The 18,964-nt window shown below is 36.2% G+C and overlaps 2 protein-coding genes across 5 annotated transcripts in view; both read right to left on the bottom strand.

The window, feature by feature from the left end:
- LOC135467071 (bromodomain-containing protein 4-like) lies at nucleotides 1-6,253 on the bottom strand. The gene is made up of 3 exons (XM_064744831.1): nucleotides 6,188-6,253; nucleotides 5,121-6,017; nucleotides 1-4,409 (listed from the first exon to the last, which is right to left on the bottom strand). Exons 1-3 carry the CDS (start codon nucleotides 6,251-6,253, stop codon nucleotides 4,089-4,091), a joined length of 1,284 nt encoding a protein of 427 aa, XP_064600901.1. The 3' UTR covers nucleotides 1-4,088.
- LOC135467967 (AT-rich interactive domain-containing protein 5B-like) overlaps nucleotides 6,012-18,964 on the bottom strand; it is a 22,714-nt gene continuing 9,761 nt past the window's right edge. The window contains exons 4-11 of one of the 4 annotated variants that reach the window (XM_064745925.1): nucleotides 13,914-14,147; nucleotides 13,255-13,388; nucleotides 12,367-12,529; nucleotides 10,679-10,731; nucleotides 9,547-9,561; nucleotides 8,667-8,764; nucleotides 8,008-8,170; nucleotides 6,012-6,435 (exon numbers count right to left, since the gene is read on the bottom strand). In XM_064745925.1, coding sequence (XP_064601995.1) covers nucleotides 6,274-6,435; nucleotides 8,008-8,170; nucleotides 8,667-8,764; nucleotides 9,547-9,561; nucleotides 10,679-10,731; nucleotides 12,367-12,529; nucleotides 13,255-13,388; nucleotides 13,914-14,147 — 1,022 coding nt within the window. In that variant the 3' untranslated portion in view covers nucleotides 6,012-6,273. Of the gene's footprint in view, nucleotides 6,436-8,007; nucleotides 8,171-8,666; nucleotides 8,765-9,546; nucleotides 9,571-10,678; nucleotides 10,732-12,366; nucleotides 12,530-13,254; nucleotides 13,389-13,913; nucleotides 14,148-18,964 lie in introns of all 4 variants that reach the window. The other 3 variants (XM_064745924.1, XM_064745927.1, XM_064745926.1) reach the window with 3 other exon arrangements.

Below are 18,964 nucleotides of genomic sequence, written 5' to 3' on the forward strand. Positions count from 1 at the left end.
GCAAAATTTTAAATCATTTAGGGTATCCAGTCAATGATCACCAAATTCAAAGCTGAAAAAAGAAAATGAAAACAAATACAGCACTTTATCCATAATGCACTTTTATAGATGGCTTTAGCATAAGTTGGTCTATATTACAATGTACACATACTGCATACCTGAAGTATACAAGTTAATATTATGGATGCCAGGTTAATGGTATATTACGTACACACATGGAAAACTACAGAGCTGGCAGATACTACAACTGGTCTCATATTGCACTAGGGAAAGAAGTATAAAACTGTGTACGATTATGTGGGGTATTAGCCAACCTTAAACTACCTACATGTGAAAGATAATGACGATTTAAAGGTGTAGATAAACGATGATAGAGATAAACTTCTGAATAAGATCAACAAACAGCAATGATTCAATTTATTACAATCCACTACTACATAACATAAAACGCACTCTCTCTCCCTCTCTCTCTCTCCGGCAAAATACCATCATGTTATCTATTTTACATGTAACTCACTCCATATAGAATTCACTGTACATTTGTATATAAAGTGATTTATAACGCCAAGCCATGTTGGTGAACTATCCACATAAAATTATCATGTAAAACAACAATTTTTCTTCAACCTTCCACATCAGTTTTAAGTAACAATCTATATATAATAATAAAAAAAAATCAACATTGTGCATCAATCTCATTCAGGCATTCATTTGCTGAGGAACCAATGCCTTAACTATAAGAAACAATTACACAATTGATTACCACACAGGTCTTCTGTCATTCTGCTGACTGTTTTTTTGATCATCTTGACTTAAGAAGCTTAATGGGGTACCAGCAGATTTTCCTCTTACACTGTTGACACTGCAGTGGAATGTTCAGCCTCACTGAAATGACCTAATACGTCCCACTTCAGACTTCTGCCAGTATCCCGTTGATCCACAAATACATCTGGCAAAACCATTTCTTCAACTTCCCTTTTGCTGCCACAATTACATTTTAGTTTGTGAATGTTCAGGCAAATAACTTATCATACTGATGGTTTTAGTCACATTAGCATTCCATAACATATTTGTATTTCATCCAAGATTTACCTAATAAAATGAGATCCACTGACAGGCCCTAATCGCACAAACACCTGGTATTCTGCCGTATTAAAGTGCATGTGTACTATCTAACTGTTTTATGAGGACAAATACACTAAATACTGTGACACACAACTAGGCCCTGTTCCATTAAGGTGATGTGGACTAAGGTTACTGAAACTACCACTGCAACATATGACTTTAACATGCATCACCATGGTGAATTACAATCAACTTTTTAACCTTTGAATGGTTTGTGGAACGTGGCCCAGGAAAGAGCAAAAGTATGTTGCTTTGGACCACTTTGTTAAAGGGTAGGAGGAAATTTTAGGAGTTCCCCATTAATACTAAAAAATGGTTTTCTTTGACCAGAGGGAAAAAAAAAATAAGACTACGCTGATGCAAAAAGTGAACATAGGATATTAACAAAATACACTCGACTGATGCAAAATAACTCATGGTACAACAGCAGGTAACTGGTAGATTCGAAAGGGTAGGTTCAAAATCAAATGATATACATATAGATGGGTGAAAAGTATAAGGCCTGTTCTCACTGTGCAATTTGTAGTACCGACTTGACGCATACAACCGAGTCAAACCGTCAGAAGACCTGAATCATTTTGACATGTGTTACATTCAACAAGTTGTCAGCTAGTCGAAGGAAACAGAGATACAAAATGCTTGCGCTATCCAATCAAATCGTTTCAATTTTTTCCACCATAAGTTATGCCCCTATGTGTTACCAATCAAAGCTTGTCAACAACCATGTCCGAAGAAGCAGAAACAAATGCTTGTTACGGGAAAAGCAAGATGGTGTACCGCTCACTGAAACCCAGCAATTTACTGCTTACTATTGCTCAAGATCTACTATGAAATTACACATCATGTAAAATTACAGTAAACAACTCATCGTGACAAACATGCTCACAAAAATGCCAGACCTTATCAACGGAACTGAACGAAAAAAAACGTGATATCCGGGACAAGTTGCATCTGACCATGTTATATGCAATTTTTGTTGAACAGTTCAAGTCGAATGCAACAAGCTGGTACTACAAATCGCATCGTGAGAATGGGCCAATAGTCACACTTGATTTTGACCTCAACCATGTTTTGGAATGCTACAAGGCTCTCAATGTATGTGTCCATCATAGATGTTCTTACAAGCATTAGCTTTCCAGACGAGCCTATAAACAAACAAAAATTACCTCTCACACTTTACTATTACTGTGAACTAATATTTACATTAACTGAAAACCATCATGTAACTTTGTACCACAAACATACTGATGGAAAGACACATATCTTTTATGAGTTCCTGGAAATGATATATAGGTGAGACACACTTAACAAATGCATGCCACTGCAAGAATACAATTCATCATGTATTGCTGAACACAAATCTTGCCTTTCCCATTCAATGCACAGCATTTATAGGCATTAAAATTTGAGTGCATTTCCTTAAATTCACTCTTTCATACATATCCTAACTGCGTAATAACATAGATAACCCAGCAGAAAACTGTACTGCGATAGCATGTGTGTCTGTTTGGAACAGAGAATTGTAACACACTTCTAATACGGTCAACTTTCAAGTATGATTTGAAAAAATATTAAAACATGGCCATATTCATTGTCTTCTATAAAAAAGATGATGATCTTATTCTGACGTTTTAAAAGAACATGTTTAAATACAGTAAGATTGCATAGTCAAAGAATATTTTCCTAAGCAAATCATCATGTATCATATAGTAAATAAACATGCTTCAACATGTGTGACAATACATGATCACAGCACCTCCATATATAAAGTATAACATTACCTGTCTCACACACAGAGAACTGTAAAACCACAGAGCTGAAGACAAAATGTGTGACTTAATACTTGTCACATAACCCAAATTTGTGTATCCAGGTTATTTTCTGGATCTAAATTCATAAATCTGAAGTTTTAAAATGACGACTATTGTTTTAATTCTTCTTTCAATGTATAAATTTAAAGGAAGTTTTTATTTGAACTGAGTTTCAGGACATAATGTGAATTCCTTGAGATCAGAAACCCAGTTGGTGCTTTTTGTTTCTTCTCGTTCATTAATTCAGGTTACATCCAAGAAAGTGAATGAAATACATTTGACAAAGTATTCAGTTCAACCAAAGCCGACTTGTCCAAAGCGGATTACGTGTACTTAATACTAACAAAATGTATATATATGAAAAACACCTAAATACATGTAACAAATTTGGCAGGACTTCAAAAGTGAGCACTGCAAATGTCCAGAGACATTATTGTGCCGAGACAGTGAGTTTTCTGCATTTGATCAATGAATGTAATGAGAGAAGTGTAACTTGACGGACGGATTTGTATCATCTCTGTGTTGAATATTGTAAATGTGGCGATGTCATATAAACATCAGCAATAGAATCATTGATAAGAAAGTTTAATAAAAATGTGATGGCTCAAAAATACAATTTATGAGCATGTAAACATCTGTTCCAGTTGCTTTTATAAAAATCATTTGATCACATGTGAACGATGCAAAATATAATAACAATGTGATAGATGACATGGATCATTAAAAATGCAGCATGAAGCACTACCTCTGTAAAACAACACATATGTTGTATATATACTCTCGCTCACATTTTCAGCATGTTACACAATGCCCAGAAGTACATGTATTACAAAATCTGCAATGTTAGTATCATAAATGACAATTGCTAGCATGAAACCAGTAGATAAAACACTGTATACTACACATGCATATATTTCAAGTCAAAAAGTCAGACAATGGCCTGCACTCTTGTAGAGTTTTTCCTCATCAAATGCAAAATAGGCAAGATTCAACAGATCATCCATGAAGTATCTGCCAGCAGCGATGAATACAAAGATAAATGTAGAATGAATGTGCTAGCTACTTCCATCGTGCATTGTTTGAAAGGCACAGAATGGCATAAAGTCTTCTGGCAGATTGTCTCCATGAGGACATGATCCTCACTCTACAGTGTTACTTGGGGTAGGTGTGTCTGGGGCTTGCAGTTCTGCTGTGTGAGTATGCACCCTGGCTGGTGTGTGCTGAGGGGGATGGGGAGCCTTGGATATGGGACATATTCAGCTTCACCATCTCATCGTATGCAGCTGCCTGTGCTACATTCGCCCTCATCTGAGCCTCGTACATGCTGTGGACATGCTGTTGGGGAGAGATGTGTAAGATTCTTTGAGGCACAATAGATGGGCTGAGGTAAGAATGTGGGAACGCTGGATGCAGCATGTGACTTGCATCTGATGACAACGGGAATGTCTTTGCGGCCATTGCTAGGTCTGGGCTCTGCAAACAAAAAATATTCTTGAGATTTCTTATAAAATTCCAGGTCAAATTCACATATCATTCAGATAGGCATTACACTATGAGAATACATACTTAATTTCCTGACATCATTATATCCCAATATTACAATTTATTTCACTCAAACGATGGCTGTCCCTTTTAGACGAGTAAGCCGGATTGCCTAAGGTAAACCTTAAATTTTTGAAAATGTGAAGACTTGCAGACATATTGGTGGAAGCTGTGGTATTCCATGAACATTTAACTGCTTCCAACCAACACTCAAAACCCCATGAACAGTGACACAGTGAACAGTGACACTTGGACACAAACTCTGTGTCCACGGCCGAATTTGAACTTTTGCCTCGTGTGGCAAAGCCTCAATTCTGCCCCAATTCCCCAACCTTGTGCTACATAGGTTGGATTGGCCAATTTCAGGTCTTCACAAAAAAATAAATAAATGATCATAAATGATCATTTATTCACAAAAAGCATCATTTTATCAGTGTACATAGAATAATGCCATCAGAGTATGACTGACACCTTGCAAACATGCGAAAATGTTGAAGAGTTACACTACACAGTTACAACGAAACTTCACAAACCAATATGTTTGCTTAAAACAGGTAACAACAGTGTTTTGTCAGCTTGAAATCATCTTTTGAGTATTACTAAAAATTTGTCAGCTGTGTATCTGCTGTACATGTATCTTACCATTGTATGAGCAGAAGGTAGTTTATCCAGCTCCGTTTTCTGACCTCTGCTAGGAACAGGAGATACCTGCCTGTTGACAGCTAGAGGAGAACAAGACGACGCTCTATCCACTCGCTTGACCACTGCCGGCTTTGGGGAGGAGCTAGATGAAGGCATGGTTCGTGACAAAGGCCGTTGATGACTCTCTGACGGTGACAAATGATAGACATGGGGAGGAATATCTCTTGTTGGTGTGGAATTCCTGGTTTTTGACATGTCCAGCACATCTGAATTCGGTTTCTTCTTCAGACTGAGATCTGTAGGCTGCTCATCTATAGGGTTGTGTCTGGGTATGGCTGGCTGGTGAGATGGTTTAGGTTGTGTTAACCTTGTATCTGAGGCCGCTGAAGCCCTGACCTTGCCAACATAGTCACCAGCTAGGGTCCTCATCTGTGCCAGGTAATAGTGAGGACTGCTTGGGTCCTGAAGTCTAGGCCTTTTCATGGTGGAGTGTAGTGGCTGACTGTTCTGTTGTGGAGTGTAATGGTATGGTGATATGTGATGTATGGGTTGACCCAGACCTGCAGGATCCAAATAAGGCGGGTAGGAGCGCTTCAGATGGTTAGAGTGAGCAGGAAGAGCTTGTCTGGGGGGCGGTGGGCTGGTGGCAGGGTGGGGGCCAGACAATCTTTGGTCTATACTGTGAGCAGCTGCCTTGGGGCCAGGTGAGTTCTGATGAGCAGGTTTAATTTTCTGTGTGTGCTGTATGACAGACGGCCTGTGGCTGGGAAGTGTGCTTTCTGATTGACAGATCTGTCCCCAGGTTTTCAGTCCACTGCCGGCTATATGCTTACTGTATGTCTCATTTTTAGGGATGAGCTTGTTTGTCACACCTGGTGGGGGTGTACTGATAAAGGCCTACCAAACTGTGAGGTGGGGAAGCCAAGGATTGCTGAGTGGACAGGGTGAAGATGAGGGGGCGACTGTAAGGAAGGGCTTTTCTGATACGGGTGGTGTATAATAGGAGCATGGTACTGCGATGATGAATGGTGAATGGCCCTTTTGGGATGTTATAGGGCTAAGGATACTGACTTTTGACCTATTTCTGATGACCTGTGCTTTGGGTCTGTCATCTCTGGAGACATCACCTCCATGTTCACTATATGATGATTGTTCATTTCTGGAGTGAATCTTCATGGAGTTCTGCCCTTCTGGTTTCCTGTTTACAGACTGTTCTGTCAGCACTGGTCTGACACTGTCTCCAACCTGAGGGGGTCAGGGAAAGACTCTGGTGCTCGCTGACAGGAGATCCACGGCTCGTTCCAGTTTGTTTGATCTGCACATTACACAATGAAACCCGATTAACGTCCTGCACAATTACAACTTTGTACATGTACTGTCACGTTATTGAAATGAAATGTTCCACATTTGCAAATCATGAAACCCGATTAACGTCCTGCACAATTACAACTTTGTACATGTACTGTCACGTTATTGAAATGAAATGTTCCACTTGTGCAAATCTGCAAATTACACAATGAAACCCGATTAACGTCCTGCACAATTACAACTTTGTACATGTACTGTCACGTTATTGAAATGAAATGTTCCACATTTGCAAATCATGAACCCGATTAACGTCCTGCACAATTACAACTTTGTACATGTACTGTCACGTTATTGAAATGAAATGTTCCACATGTGCAAATCTGCACATTACACAATGAAACCCGATTAACATACTGCATAATTACAACTTTGTACATGTACTGTCACGTTATTGAAATGAAATGTTCCACATTCGCAAATCTGCAAATTACACAATGAAACTCGATTAATGTACTGCACAATTACAACTTTGTACATGTACTGTCACGTTAATGAAATAAAATGTGCCACACATGCTTTGGGCCAAAATTCTTCAACTCAAGACATTCTTCACTGGGTCGACATCTTTTAAATATGTAATGCAGCATAAAACAGACAATTTTTATCAGTAACACGGTCAATCTGTCTCATAACCATTGGAGAAGAATAATTATTAAAGTTCTCTGATCTGTTAGCATGCAGCTTTCCAACAATGTGACCACTTTGGGCAAACTTAACATGTACACCAAATTTAGGTTTGTATAAAATTGATTTGCAATATACTTTTTGTGCTCTTTTTAGGAAATTTACAAATTTTCTGAAACACTAATAAAATACAAGACAGCTTCCGTGAACTGTGCGAAGTCTTCTAATTTTGAGAAACATGGTCTGCTCTTTTTAGCCAATAAAAATGTAATTGTAGCAGGAATATTTACAGGTACATGGAGTTTCTTTTTCCACAAGATTAGTGTATTGAACATTCATATCTTTTATTTTCAAATAATTTGGAAAGAAATGTTGTTCTTTGCTTTCAGCACAACTTCTGTCTAAAAAATAAGAACAATGAGGGTACACTGATTCTATGTGAGCTGAAAAACACTGAGTTCATCAAAGATCTCTTGACATTCCGAACATTTTCCATGGGTGACATAATGCTTTTTCTACATTCTGTTGCCTGGATTTTTTTGACAGAACCCATGGTCTGTGTGATTCACTAAACAATGCCCCATTTCAAGCACTCTCACGCACAACAAAAAAATATCCCACCTATGGCATACCTACTGTCATGTGACAAGGAGATAATTCAGTGGCAGCCTACTGAATTTATTTTACATGTACTTCAAGAAAAAATAGATCTTAAATAATGGAACTGAATATCCTGAGTTTAAAGCTATGATATCGTCAATATGCAGGGTCAATGGCAGGTAAGTAATGAGCTTTATTTATCACTCGTTGTTTGCCATCAGATCACACTAAGATAGCAATGAGTATTCCTAATGCTGGCAACTGAATCCTATCTCATTTAGGAGCATGGACTAACCTTCTTGTGCTTGTGGTTTTCCTGACTGTCTGGATCAGTCTTGACAGTTTTCGTGTCCCCTTCATGGTTTTCATTTTTGCCAGACGCTGAGTTCACAGATGAGGATTTTGTAAGAAGCTCATCCTCTTCACCGTTCTTGTGTCGCTCATAAGGCAGCAACAGCCTGTCAATTATGATGTCCAACAATTGGTATATATCTATAGCATATAAGACATAAACAGATTCACACAATACAATACAATACAATCAACACAATCATGTGGGTAAGCAGGTGTTAACTACACCCCACTGGGGAAGAAAAAATCCAGACATCCAAGTAACGCGATGAGGTTAGAGTGCAAAGTTCCTTTCACAAAATGATTTAGAAAAAAATAAAAAAAGATTTAATTTAGAATACCGACTGGTTATAAAATTAGGTTACATTGTTAACTTGTCCAGAGTACAAGATGGAATAATAACTGAATGAATGAAAACTTTTCATTCAATTATGTATATAAAAATCCTCATACATTGATGCCAATCAGATGTAAATGTTTATGGTTAGCAACTAGATGTACTAAACGTACAATTTACAAGACTGAGAAAGACAAAGACAAAGGAAAACTTCCTGAATCTGTTGCTTAAGGATGTGTAGGCTAATTCTGGCTTTTTGATTGTACCTTTCATAATGTCTCCTGGTACAGGTGGCAGCACTAGTACTCCCAGGGTTACCACCTAGCTGATCGTACAAATGTTTCCACAGCCTCTTTTGGGTTATCTGTCAGAAAGAATACTTGTAAGTGAATACATTATCAAGATCATGTCCATTCCAACTCAGATATGACAGCCGTAACACAATTTGTTACATTACAAACATTTCTATCCATAGTAATGCCCCCCCCCCTCCCGCCTCTCCAACCCACCACACCAAACCAAAAAAACATGATGCTTTTTAAGTATGATGAAATATAGAATAGTATTAAACATATGATAAATGAAAGACTAAATTGACTAATTATGTTCACCTATGACAAAAAAGTCCAATAAAAAATTTAAAAATAAATAATTCAGAAAAAACAAGAAAAATAATTCTCAAAAAAATAACAAAATTCATCTAGTTAAGTTAATACAGTCTTAATACTGTCCTTTTCACATTCAACAACCGATCCTATCAATTACATTACTACATTAATTATTCCAACGTGTTTGGAATTTCAAATAAATCCTGACTAATCAATACGCTTAGTTTTCGAGCTGGTATTAGAATGTGATTTCTGTAAATTACATATACATTCAATAATCTGACATTGTCACACAAATATGTTCGAAACAGTGGTCCAAACTATACACAAGGACTGAAACTAGAACTGCAATCACAACAGTGTAAGCTTCACTGAAAAAAATCAATGGCACACAAGAGTAATCTCGCTGACAAAAATACAACAGGTCTGAAAATACCCTGAACACATGCGACAAGTGACTGAGTATAAACTGAGTATAAAAAGAAACGAAGAAAGATACTTCAGATGATAAACAAACTGCCAACGCAACCATACTCACCATATCAAACATTGACTCCAATGTCAGCACAAGGAAAGATTTAAAAATACCATACAATATTCTACTACTGAAGGAATCATTAAACTAACAATATCTATTGTTTGGTGAACAAAATAAGTGAACGGAGAAAATAACAACAGTAGATTCTCCAAATGGAGTTGCACCTAGGGGAGAGAACTCCTCCACTCCTCTGGTCGAGGCAAGACACGGTGATCGGTAAAACATCATAAAAATGCACATTATGCCATGAATGCCCGAAGCAATTTTTGTGTTCACCAACGTAAGAAACTTTATATAACTAAAATCCTACATATGTTAATCTCAGCTTGAAAACTTTCATATAACAGCTGTCCCGTGCAGCTTAACTTCCAACCAAATGCTGATAGGTTTTCAAATATCATGTATAGAAAGAATCTATGTCTCTACATGTCAACAAGAAGTTCAATATTGCCAGTGGCACATATCTAAGAGCTAAGAATAAAACAAGAAACAGCGAAAAAAAAAAAAAAAAAAAAAAAAGGAATAGAAACCCACAAAAAAATCAGAGATGATATTTTCAAGATAGGTACACACAAAATAACATAAATCAAGTTACTAAAGGCCCTGAAAAATAAGTAAAAATAATTTATACTCAATAGTGGAGTTCGGAGTCCTAAATGTTAGTTCAACGATTTACATGTGCAAATTGAGCCCTGGGCATCTGGCTTCCAATCTATGCACTTCGTATCTGTAATAGGTCAGGGGTGCACACATAAACTTTGCAAGAGTGTTTTTACAGGTCTGGAAATGGACTCAAAGAAACATAGCTGAGGTCCATACATCTCACTTTATGTGGGAAAGGCTCCACACTGTTAATCTATTTTCATAATTTTAGAGGTGTTGAATACACTAAGTGTGAGATCAATGAATGTTCATTACTGAAGTGACATTTATGTCCAATGTTTGTTTTGCTTAGGGTTTAATGTCAAAACTGCAGCTTACCTAGAACCACAATCTGCACAGGCAGTCTCAGTGAGTCAAACAGATTGCTGGGTCCTTATAAGAACATCCAGTAATCACAGAATAACAAAATGAATGCATCTCCATGGCACAGAAAAATTAAATGTTACTTAACACAACAAAAAACACCCACCTGATCATAGCCTCCCAATTTCTGAGCATACGTGTAAAACACATATATGTCAACTGCAATAAACAAAGAACATAAACTTGTGAAATCAATGACTAACATGATAAATTTTAGTGAATCATTAACCAGCACAATTCTTTCATCCAACACTAGGTTCCTGAAATGCATATTTTCAAGAACAAACTATTTGCATATGTATATATGTGTGTCCCTATATAGAAACACATATAAATTCATATCATAACATGCTTAGTCGGTTAGCGCGCTAGCGCAGCGTAATGACCCAGGAGCCTCTCACCAATGTGGTCGCTGTGAGTTCAAGTCCAGCTCATGCTGGCTTCCTCTCCGGCCGTAAGTGGGAAGGTCTGCCAGCAACCTGCAGATGGTCGTGGGTTTCCCCCGGGCTGTGCCCGGTTTCCACCCACCATAATGCTGGCCGCCGTCGTATAAGTGAAATATTCTTGAGTACAGCGTCAAACACTATCAAAAAAAAAAAAAAAAAAAAAAATATCATAACATGAATATATTCTTAAGCTTCACACAAAAATATGAAAGGATTTAACTTATCCATTGTTCTGATTTGGATTTATACACCTAATAAACATCACAGATGCAGAGCAAAATATATAAACTAAGTTCCTATGCACACAAATATTGTCTTTCAATATTTCTTGTTGCCCTCCATGAATCAATAACAAACTGTATATATAGTATTTTGAAAGTAATCCTTCAAGCAAATAAACTAATCATACTCCATAAGACAAACCAAACTGTGTACATCTTCATATAATAGATACATAGAACAGTAATCACAGAATACATAGAATAATATATCACTACATTTTGTACACATAGAATTTGCTTTTGTGTGAACTTTACAATACATATTTCAGAATAAAGCAATTTCATATTTATCTCACATGAAGTTTAATATCCAATGGTCAAACCTAATCACTGTTCACATGCTTTGGAGAGGAACTTTCACAGAAACTATTTCACAGCATGTTTTTATTGCAATCATTATCATTTGGAAACATGATTATGAACAGATTTTACAAAGCGCCTGCAGTGAAAGTGGCATATTGGTACTCTTAATGCAACTATGCACTTCGTGAAACATGACAAGGTACTATGAGTGCTTTTTGAAACTGGAACCAGGTCATTGCAATTGCTTTGTAACCCTTGGACCAGGTCACTATGAGAGCACTTCTGAAAAAACAGAGCCAAGTCACTACTAAATCTTTATCTTTAGCTAATTCTTACAATTACTGGGGCACCTGGTCTGCTTTTTCTAGTCAATATACATGTAAGCATAACAAGAATATTTCATCATATTTTATCTCTTTAAAAGTTTCTTTTTTATCACAGGGTTAGTCCATCCAATGAACAACATGTTCATATCTTTACTTTTCCAAAAATCTGGGAGTGAAATGCAATTCAGATATGTCCTAAAAATTAGAAGAAATATGGTTTATATAAAAAAAACCTAGAAACACACCATTTCTACAAACAAACATGTGCAAATAAGAGGTGTGTGTATGCATGTAAGTATGCATGGACAATTCCACACAGGAAACCAGGTGAGAAGTGCCCTAAATACATGCATTTGAGACAAAAGTCAAATCAGCTGTAAGTAAGTGTTTAGTTACATGATGTAACCTAGATATGTTGAGGTATGTTGAAAAACTCACTTTGTTTAAAGCCCAAAGATGGAATCCTCTCTATGGGGGTTTTCCTACTTCTCATGTACTTGTGCAGGGACTGAAGGAAAGCTTCTTCCTCTTTTGTTATGTCCTTCTTATCAGTGAGTAATGCACCATTCTTATGGCTGTCCTTCCGTGTTCTAACATTCAACTTGAGAAAGACAACATGAAATTAGTGCTATTCGTAGTTGTTTTCAAGATGTACATTTATATTCAAGCATATTCTGATGGCATTACTCTATGTAGACAAATAAAATTATAGTTTTGTTACAGCCCTGAAATCTCCAAAATCAAATTAAAAAGATGCATAAACTGCACCTGGAATATAAAAAGCAAAAAAAAAAAATTGATATTCAGGAGATGGTTTTATGGCTGAACAAAGCACATTCAGAAAAGGTGAAACATCTCACATATTCAGAAAAGTTGAACATCTCTAGAAAATCTACCTGGTCTTCCATTCAGGACCTTTAATAAATCAATGCCTTATGTTAAAAGACAGGACGCTAAAATTTTGACTAAACGACCAACAGAGTTACTGACTCATACAGCTGCAAGTAACAATACCATACAAATACTAAGTGTAAAAGCCATATGAATTTATTTGTTTATCTGATTATTGTTTTCAACATATATTCAAGTTTTCCACTTGAAAGAGGCCGCTGTCAGTTTTAGGAAAGTGAGTGCCCATGAAAAACCATCAACCTTTGGCAAGTTGTGTGACAAACTGTGACGATCATGAGCCCCAAGAGCATCACTGACCGTTTGTTTTCACGAAGGCTGTGACAGCGGGACAATCTACAAATCCCCTGTCCCAGGCAGGGCTTCAACCTGCATCTGATGAAAAGTCATTAAAAGGTTATGTGTATAAAAACTTACAGGTGATGGTTTACTCCTGCAGCCACTTGGTGGGACAAACAGGTCACCGTTAGATTCACAGCTGTCAGAATCTTGTGACGATTCTTTCTTTGATAATACACGTTTCTTCCTAGGACGACCTTTCAAATTTGGTGCTGCAAAACGTAAAATTTAATTCATGCATAATTTTTTAATCAGTACCTAAGCAATAATTCCACTATTCAAACCACTGAGAAATGTTTATAGCATGGGGTGGATTTATTTAAATGTATGCTGTATCATCTGACCTTTACTAAGCCAAAAAAAAAACATTATTTTTTTCTTATCTTCTACAGCTAATTCAAATTTTTTTTTCCAGAATGCAAGTTTACATGTGAGGTATACTTAAACTAAGCAGATCCATTAAAAAAGCCCTGCTCCTGACACCATGTAAAAAAAAATTCCAACAATGCAGGCATATGATGGAATTAAATAAAAAACAACAAAACCTAATGGTCATCAAACACCCTTTCACCCTCAGTAAAATGAAACAAATACCTAAAGTTTATTACGTGTAAAGAATTCAAATGCAGGATGCACGAGTAAGGTGTAATGTCACATAATTAATTCAGGTAATGACACAGAAGGAAGACATTTTAATCAATACATAATATCGCTAATTACACTATATATCAACATACCCAAATGATCACATCGAATCTCTAAATTGTCCAGCTCTGGATCATCAAAAGTATCTCGACAGAACACCACACGAGAGTTGCTATTTTTTACAGTAAATCCTCCAATTGCACAAACAAGGGCATTCCGTAACCACTGGTCCTCACACTTTTCCAGTCGTTTCATCACTGCTCTATACCGACAGTAGCGCGGGTAGCTCAGAATGGTGACTTGGGTGGAGTCAGTAGGCCCACCATCTATAACGACAACAAAACAAAGAAAAATAAATCCTATATAAATGAAGAGAGACCAAAGTCACATTACCATGTAAGCATCATATAATTTGTCAACCTATAATAATAATAATAATATAATATAATAAGAAGTTGTTTTGTACATTTTGAAATCTAAAAACATGAGGAATTATACTTTTCACACTAGTAGGACAATATACATGTATTTTATGCGCATGGGCTTCAAAGTGCTGATGTTGGGTGACTCACAAAGGGTATAATGTACAGCATATATTCCAGAAATGTACTGTATATCAGTAAAGTCATCTGTTAGTTAGCAGGAGATTGAGTCTTCACCTAACACACTAAAACCCTAACATCATAAAGGTTTCAGAATTTAATGACTGTATGCTTGTTCTTCTGGTTACATTATACCACTTGACCTTTATTGTGGAAAGCTATTTCATAGGGCTTAAATAAATACATGTACATGTACCTATTTACATCTGATTAGTTTGTATGATCATACAACCGTCCTCTTACAACACTTACACTCTATTTGTGTTTGTGGGCAATAGTATCATAACAAAATGTCTGCATGAATTCATTTCTGTCACAACAATAACTGTTTTGCTTCATTACACATTTAGGACCTGTATGTATATATGTAGATATAAGTGTACCTATACATGTAAAATATATATGTACTCTAGAGAATCAATTATGTACATTTTTTAACGCAAAGTAATGCATTGTCTACTGCAGTAATATATGAAGGTGTATATCAGGACATGTAAACATTTTTCAAGTATGTACATGTACAATGGTATGTACCATGGTACTGGTAGTGTCTAGAAGTGCATGTGCAAAAGGCACCCAATTCACAAGTGCTCAGTGTACCACATATACAAAAAAAAAACAAAAAAAAAAAACATCCACTGGGTAGCTCACTTAATATATGGGACACATAAAATAAATATTTATGTACATACATGTACAGTTTTATGTTTCAAAGTACATTTAAGTTTTGCTCAAGAGTTGACTCAAATCCTTAAAGAATTGATACTTGATATCTGTATTAATAATATTAAAAAACAGAATTATAAAAAATAAAGGAATAATTCCAGCAAAGTACAAGCAAGTTGGCAAGAAATGCAGATATGCTTAGATATGGTGTATTAATGTAATCTCTATCAATTCCCAGGAAGTTTCCCCATAAGATCTGCACAGCGTACTTGTTATGTGCTGGTGCTCATGCACATATTCAGCCTAAAAATATCCCTAGTGCTCCTGCTGAAGGTTAGAGATCAGAGATCAGTCTAACACAGACATTTCCACCAACAGCCACTTGTTAGATCACCAGGATGTACATATACATGGTATGCATATTGTTAAATTCACTATATCCTTCTCTTTCTCATATGGAAAATAATTAAAATCCTTTGAATGTTAAACTGTTAAATCACATCTAAACAAAGTGACTATAAAACTGTTCTGACATGTATAATTATCCATATTTTTTTTTAAGTTGGTCCAGAACTGTAGCAAAAGATAAATGAAATAACATATTTATGTTCATGTTGACATTTTGAGAGGATGTGATCACCCAGAAAAAGGAACATGGTTCTGTGTTATGTTAATAGCCACAGCCTGTAGATAGTGCTATAGAAATAGGTCAGTGAACACCACTGCCTATGGCTTATGCAGTGATACTGTATACACTTATAACATGTTGGTATTATACATGTAGTTAAGTGCTAGAGATACAAAATCATATTCCTTCACACATTTTTATACACCTGTTACAGATACATATACATTTATATTTGAAGAAATGTAAGAGCACTCAAAGATCTATCATTTTAAACGGATCTTTGTGCTGGGCCTAATTAAGCCTAGCGGATAAGCTTGTTTTCTGCTTTTTTCCCCCCTCCATTCTCTTAGCTCAGTGAGTATGCATATGGCATAAACATGTTTAAAGGTATAATTAATCTAAAAATACTCCACCTTGCTAACAACTGTACACAGCTCTATGTATTTCTTAAAAAAATAAAAAATACATTTTATCCTGAGCATACTGCAAATGAGAAAGACAAACTTGTTTTACAACATATATCACTGCTCCTCAACTAAACAATGTATTTATGCCATGTAATATGAAGACATAACTATTAAGTGTGTGTAATGAAATGTGATTATTCCACAAATGCAACAATGTTGGCTGGCCATGAGCCAGTTAGAGTGTTAGAGTGCAGGAGATCTCCTCTTTTAGCACAAGACAACCTCTATCCCAAAATGGATACAATAAGGTTAGTTACATATACGTGGCAAAGTTGTGTGAACATGCAGCATCGGATATTCCACAGATATATTTGAATGGCCAGGCTGTGGTTGGGTTATTTTTGCCTGCCATGGGATAAGGTATTAATCAATTTGCCAAGCTGCTTGCTTGTGAATGTGCCTAGAGTGGACTGAGCCAGTACACAGCCTGCAGCCTGCCATAACCCCCTATATACTTGTACATGGAGGCTAACTGAGTACAGGGGGTCAGATCAATCAAACTTTGAACAACCCTGATAACCACTCCCAGCAGATGACTGAAATGTTAACTCGCTCTCATACAGCTCATCACAATCCAATAACATCATCAACTTCAGATCATCGGGATTTAATACAATCAAACTGTAAGGCCTACAATAACATGTAGATATTGATGTCTATGAAATTTCAAATACAGCTCAAGTGCAGTTATATTTGCAGACATACACATATGTCTACCTGGTTCTTCTGATGATATTCAGTGACACCAAATTGAAGAGTTATGAAATTTAGCTAAGTATGAAGATCACAGCATCTTTTATCTTTTAAAAATCACCACGTATCAAAATATGTAATTTCTGAAATAGGAATGTAAATACACGTATAACTTTAAGCATGCATTCATTAGACTTCCTAATTTCTTATTTTTGTACGAATGAAATATGAGGACAAATCACATATTTTCGCAGACCATGTTACATAATATCTTCTTCAAAGTAACAGGAATCCTATTCATATAATCCTACCGATATATATATATTATAACATTTCAATTTTGTTTGACGATGCAACAGAAGTAGTAAAAATAAATCTTGTTGTGTTAAAATAAATATATCCTTAAGTCAAATAAAGGTGCACAGAAGATAATAATATATACATCTCAGAAACAGGTACATGGATTTAAAAAACATATATACATCTGTTTTCAGCAATGATAAAATGTACATGCAATTATCAGTTCTGGATAATAGCCTTTAATCATAAAGTAAGAAAAAAAACACAAAAACAAGTTTAATACATATACACAGAATAAATAAATTGTTAATTTATGACTTCTATGATTAACTACCAGGGTGTATGTAAAGCTGTTTAATGCCAGGTGAAAGCAGTGCAAGTGAGCAAACCAGTTTGAAGACATCATTTTGGCACAGTGGTTACAATATTACACACAACACTGCCTCTAGTCACTATCATATTGGTTAACATTCTGCTGTAGTCCTAAATGTACATGTAAGAATAACAGTGAGTAATATATGGTCAGTAAAAGAAAAAAAAAAAACGTTATGCCACTCCTTACCCTGCGGTTGCATGTACATGTATATTAATTCAATAATGGGCATGACAAAAGATTTCCTGTTACACCAAGGTGTTTACTGAACAACACCAGGATCTTAACACATCCAAAAACAGCTAAATTGGACAAAAACTGGGCCTTACATACACGACGTCTGCACAAATATATGTTGGTTTTAATGAAGTAAATTATCAGGGGACAAAATCTCGGGATTTATTATAAGCAGTATGTCAGCCATTTATCAATGCTGACACGTGACCCCAAGAATCCATTTATATGTACATACTGTAGAAACTACATAGAGCTCGATACAGAGAACCCCTTACTACATACAGCTACAGCCAGCTGGGGAAATATATATTCAATTCGCAGTGCACTATATGTTGAATCAAGGCAGAGTGCAAACATATCCAACTTCTGTTTCAACATTTATGGAAAGAACACCAGAAAGATCTTCTCAGATTAAATTAATTTTTTTAATTGAAAGATAATCTGAATAAGTTTCTGTTCTTTAGATCACTAGGAAATGCTTCCCGTTAGAATAGGAGAAATATGTTGGACAATCACGATATTCTTTGTATTCATGTCAACTGCCCCTAGGCTGACATAAAAACCGCACAGTTCATCTTATCAGTGAGGGTCTTGTGGAGGGCCTATCAACTTTCACACTATTTATTCTACTGAACAAGCTGTTACACAAGACATATATAGCCACAGAACAACTAATATTTTTATACATGTGAACCACAAACTAAATGTTATCAACCTAACAAATATATTTAATTCCCATGATACACTCTAAACTCACAGAATGGCTAACAGCACTTCAACCTGTAGAGCTATATCATTGTCCTGTTCAACAGCCGATAGTGCATACATGTCCATCTAAAGGTCATTGACAACAACCGTGGTAAATCACTATACAAGTCTTAGTTCAGGCTGTTGCCATTAATTCACCCAAATGAAAAAAGGTACTTGTCTTCCAACGTAATATCGTGTACAGCATTTTATCACTGAAGTTTACAGCAGTCAGAACTTTATGATAAACTAGTCCTTTTGCATATAGGCCTACATACAACGCCAAAAAAATAAGGTTTGTGAAATTATTCTATCTAGCTGCAGTGCATTGTTTATATTACATCCACATATTCAAAAATACATGTACATGTAAAAAAGCCAGTGAATATGACCGGAGGCCATACATATATAATGAAAACATGTGAATTTC

Source organism: Liolophura sinensis, chromosome 6 (genome assembly GCF_032854445.1).
Source record: "Liolophura sinensis isolate JHLJ2023 chromosome 6, CUHK_Ljap_v2, whole genome shotgun sequence".
Lineage (NCBI taxonomy): Eukaryota > Metazoa > Mollusca > Polyplacophora > Chitonida > Chitonidae > Liolophura > Liolophura sinensis.

Excerpts from the sequence above, each read along its gene's own strand:
- LOC135467071 (XM_064744831.1), bottom strand. The coding sequence starts at position 6,253 with ATGGAGGTGATGTCTCCAGAGATGACAGACCCAAAGCACAGGTCATCA. Across the intron at positions 6,018-6,187 it reads CAGAAATAGGTCAAAAGTCA|GCCTTTATCAGTACACCCCC; the intron begins GTATCCTTAGCC and ends ACAGTTTGGTAG. Across the intron at positions 4,410-5,120 it reads TACCTTCTGCTCATACAATG|AGCCCAGACCTAGCAATGGC; the intron begins GTAAGATACATG and ends TTTTGTTTGCAG.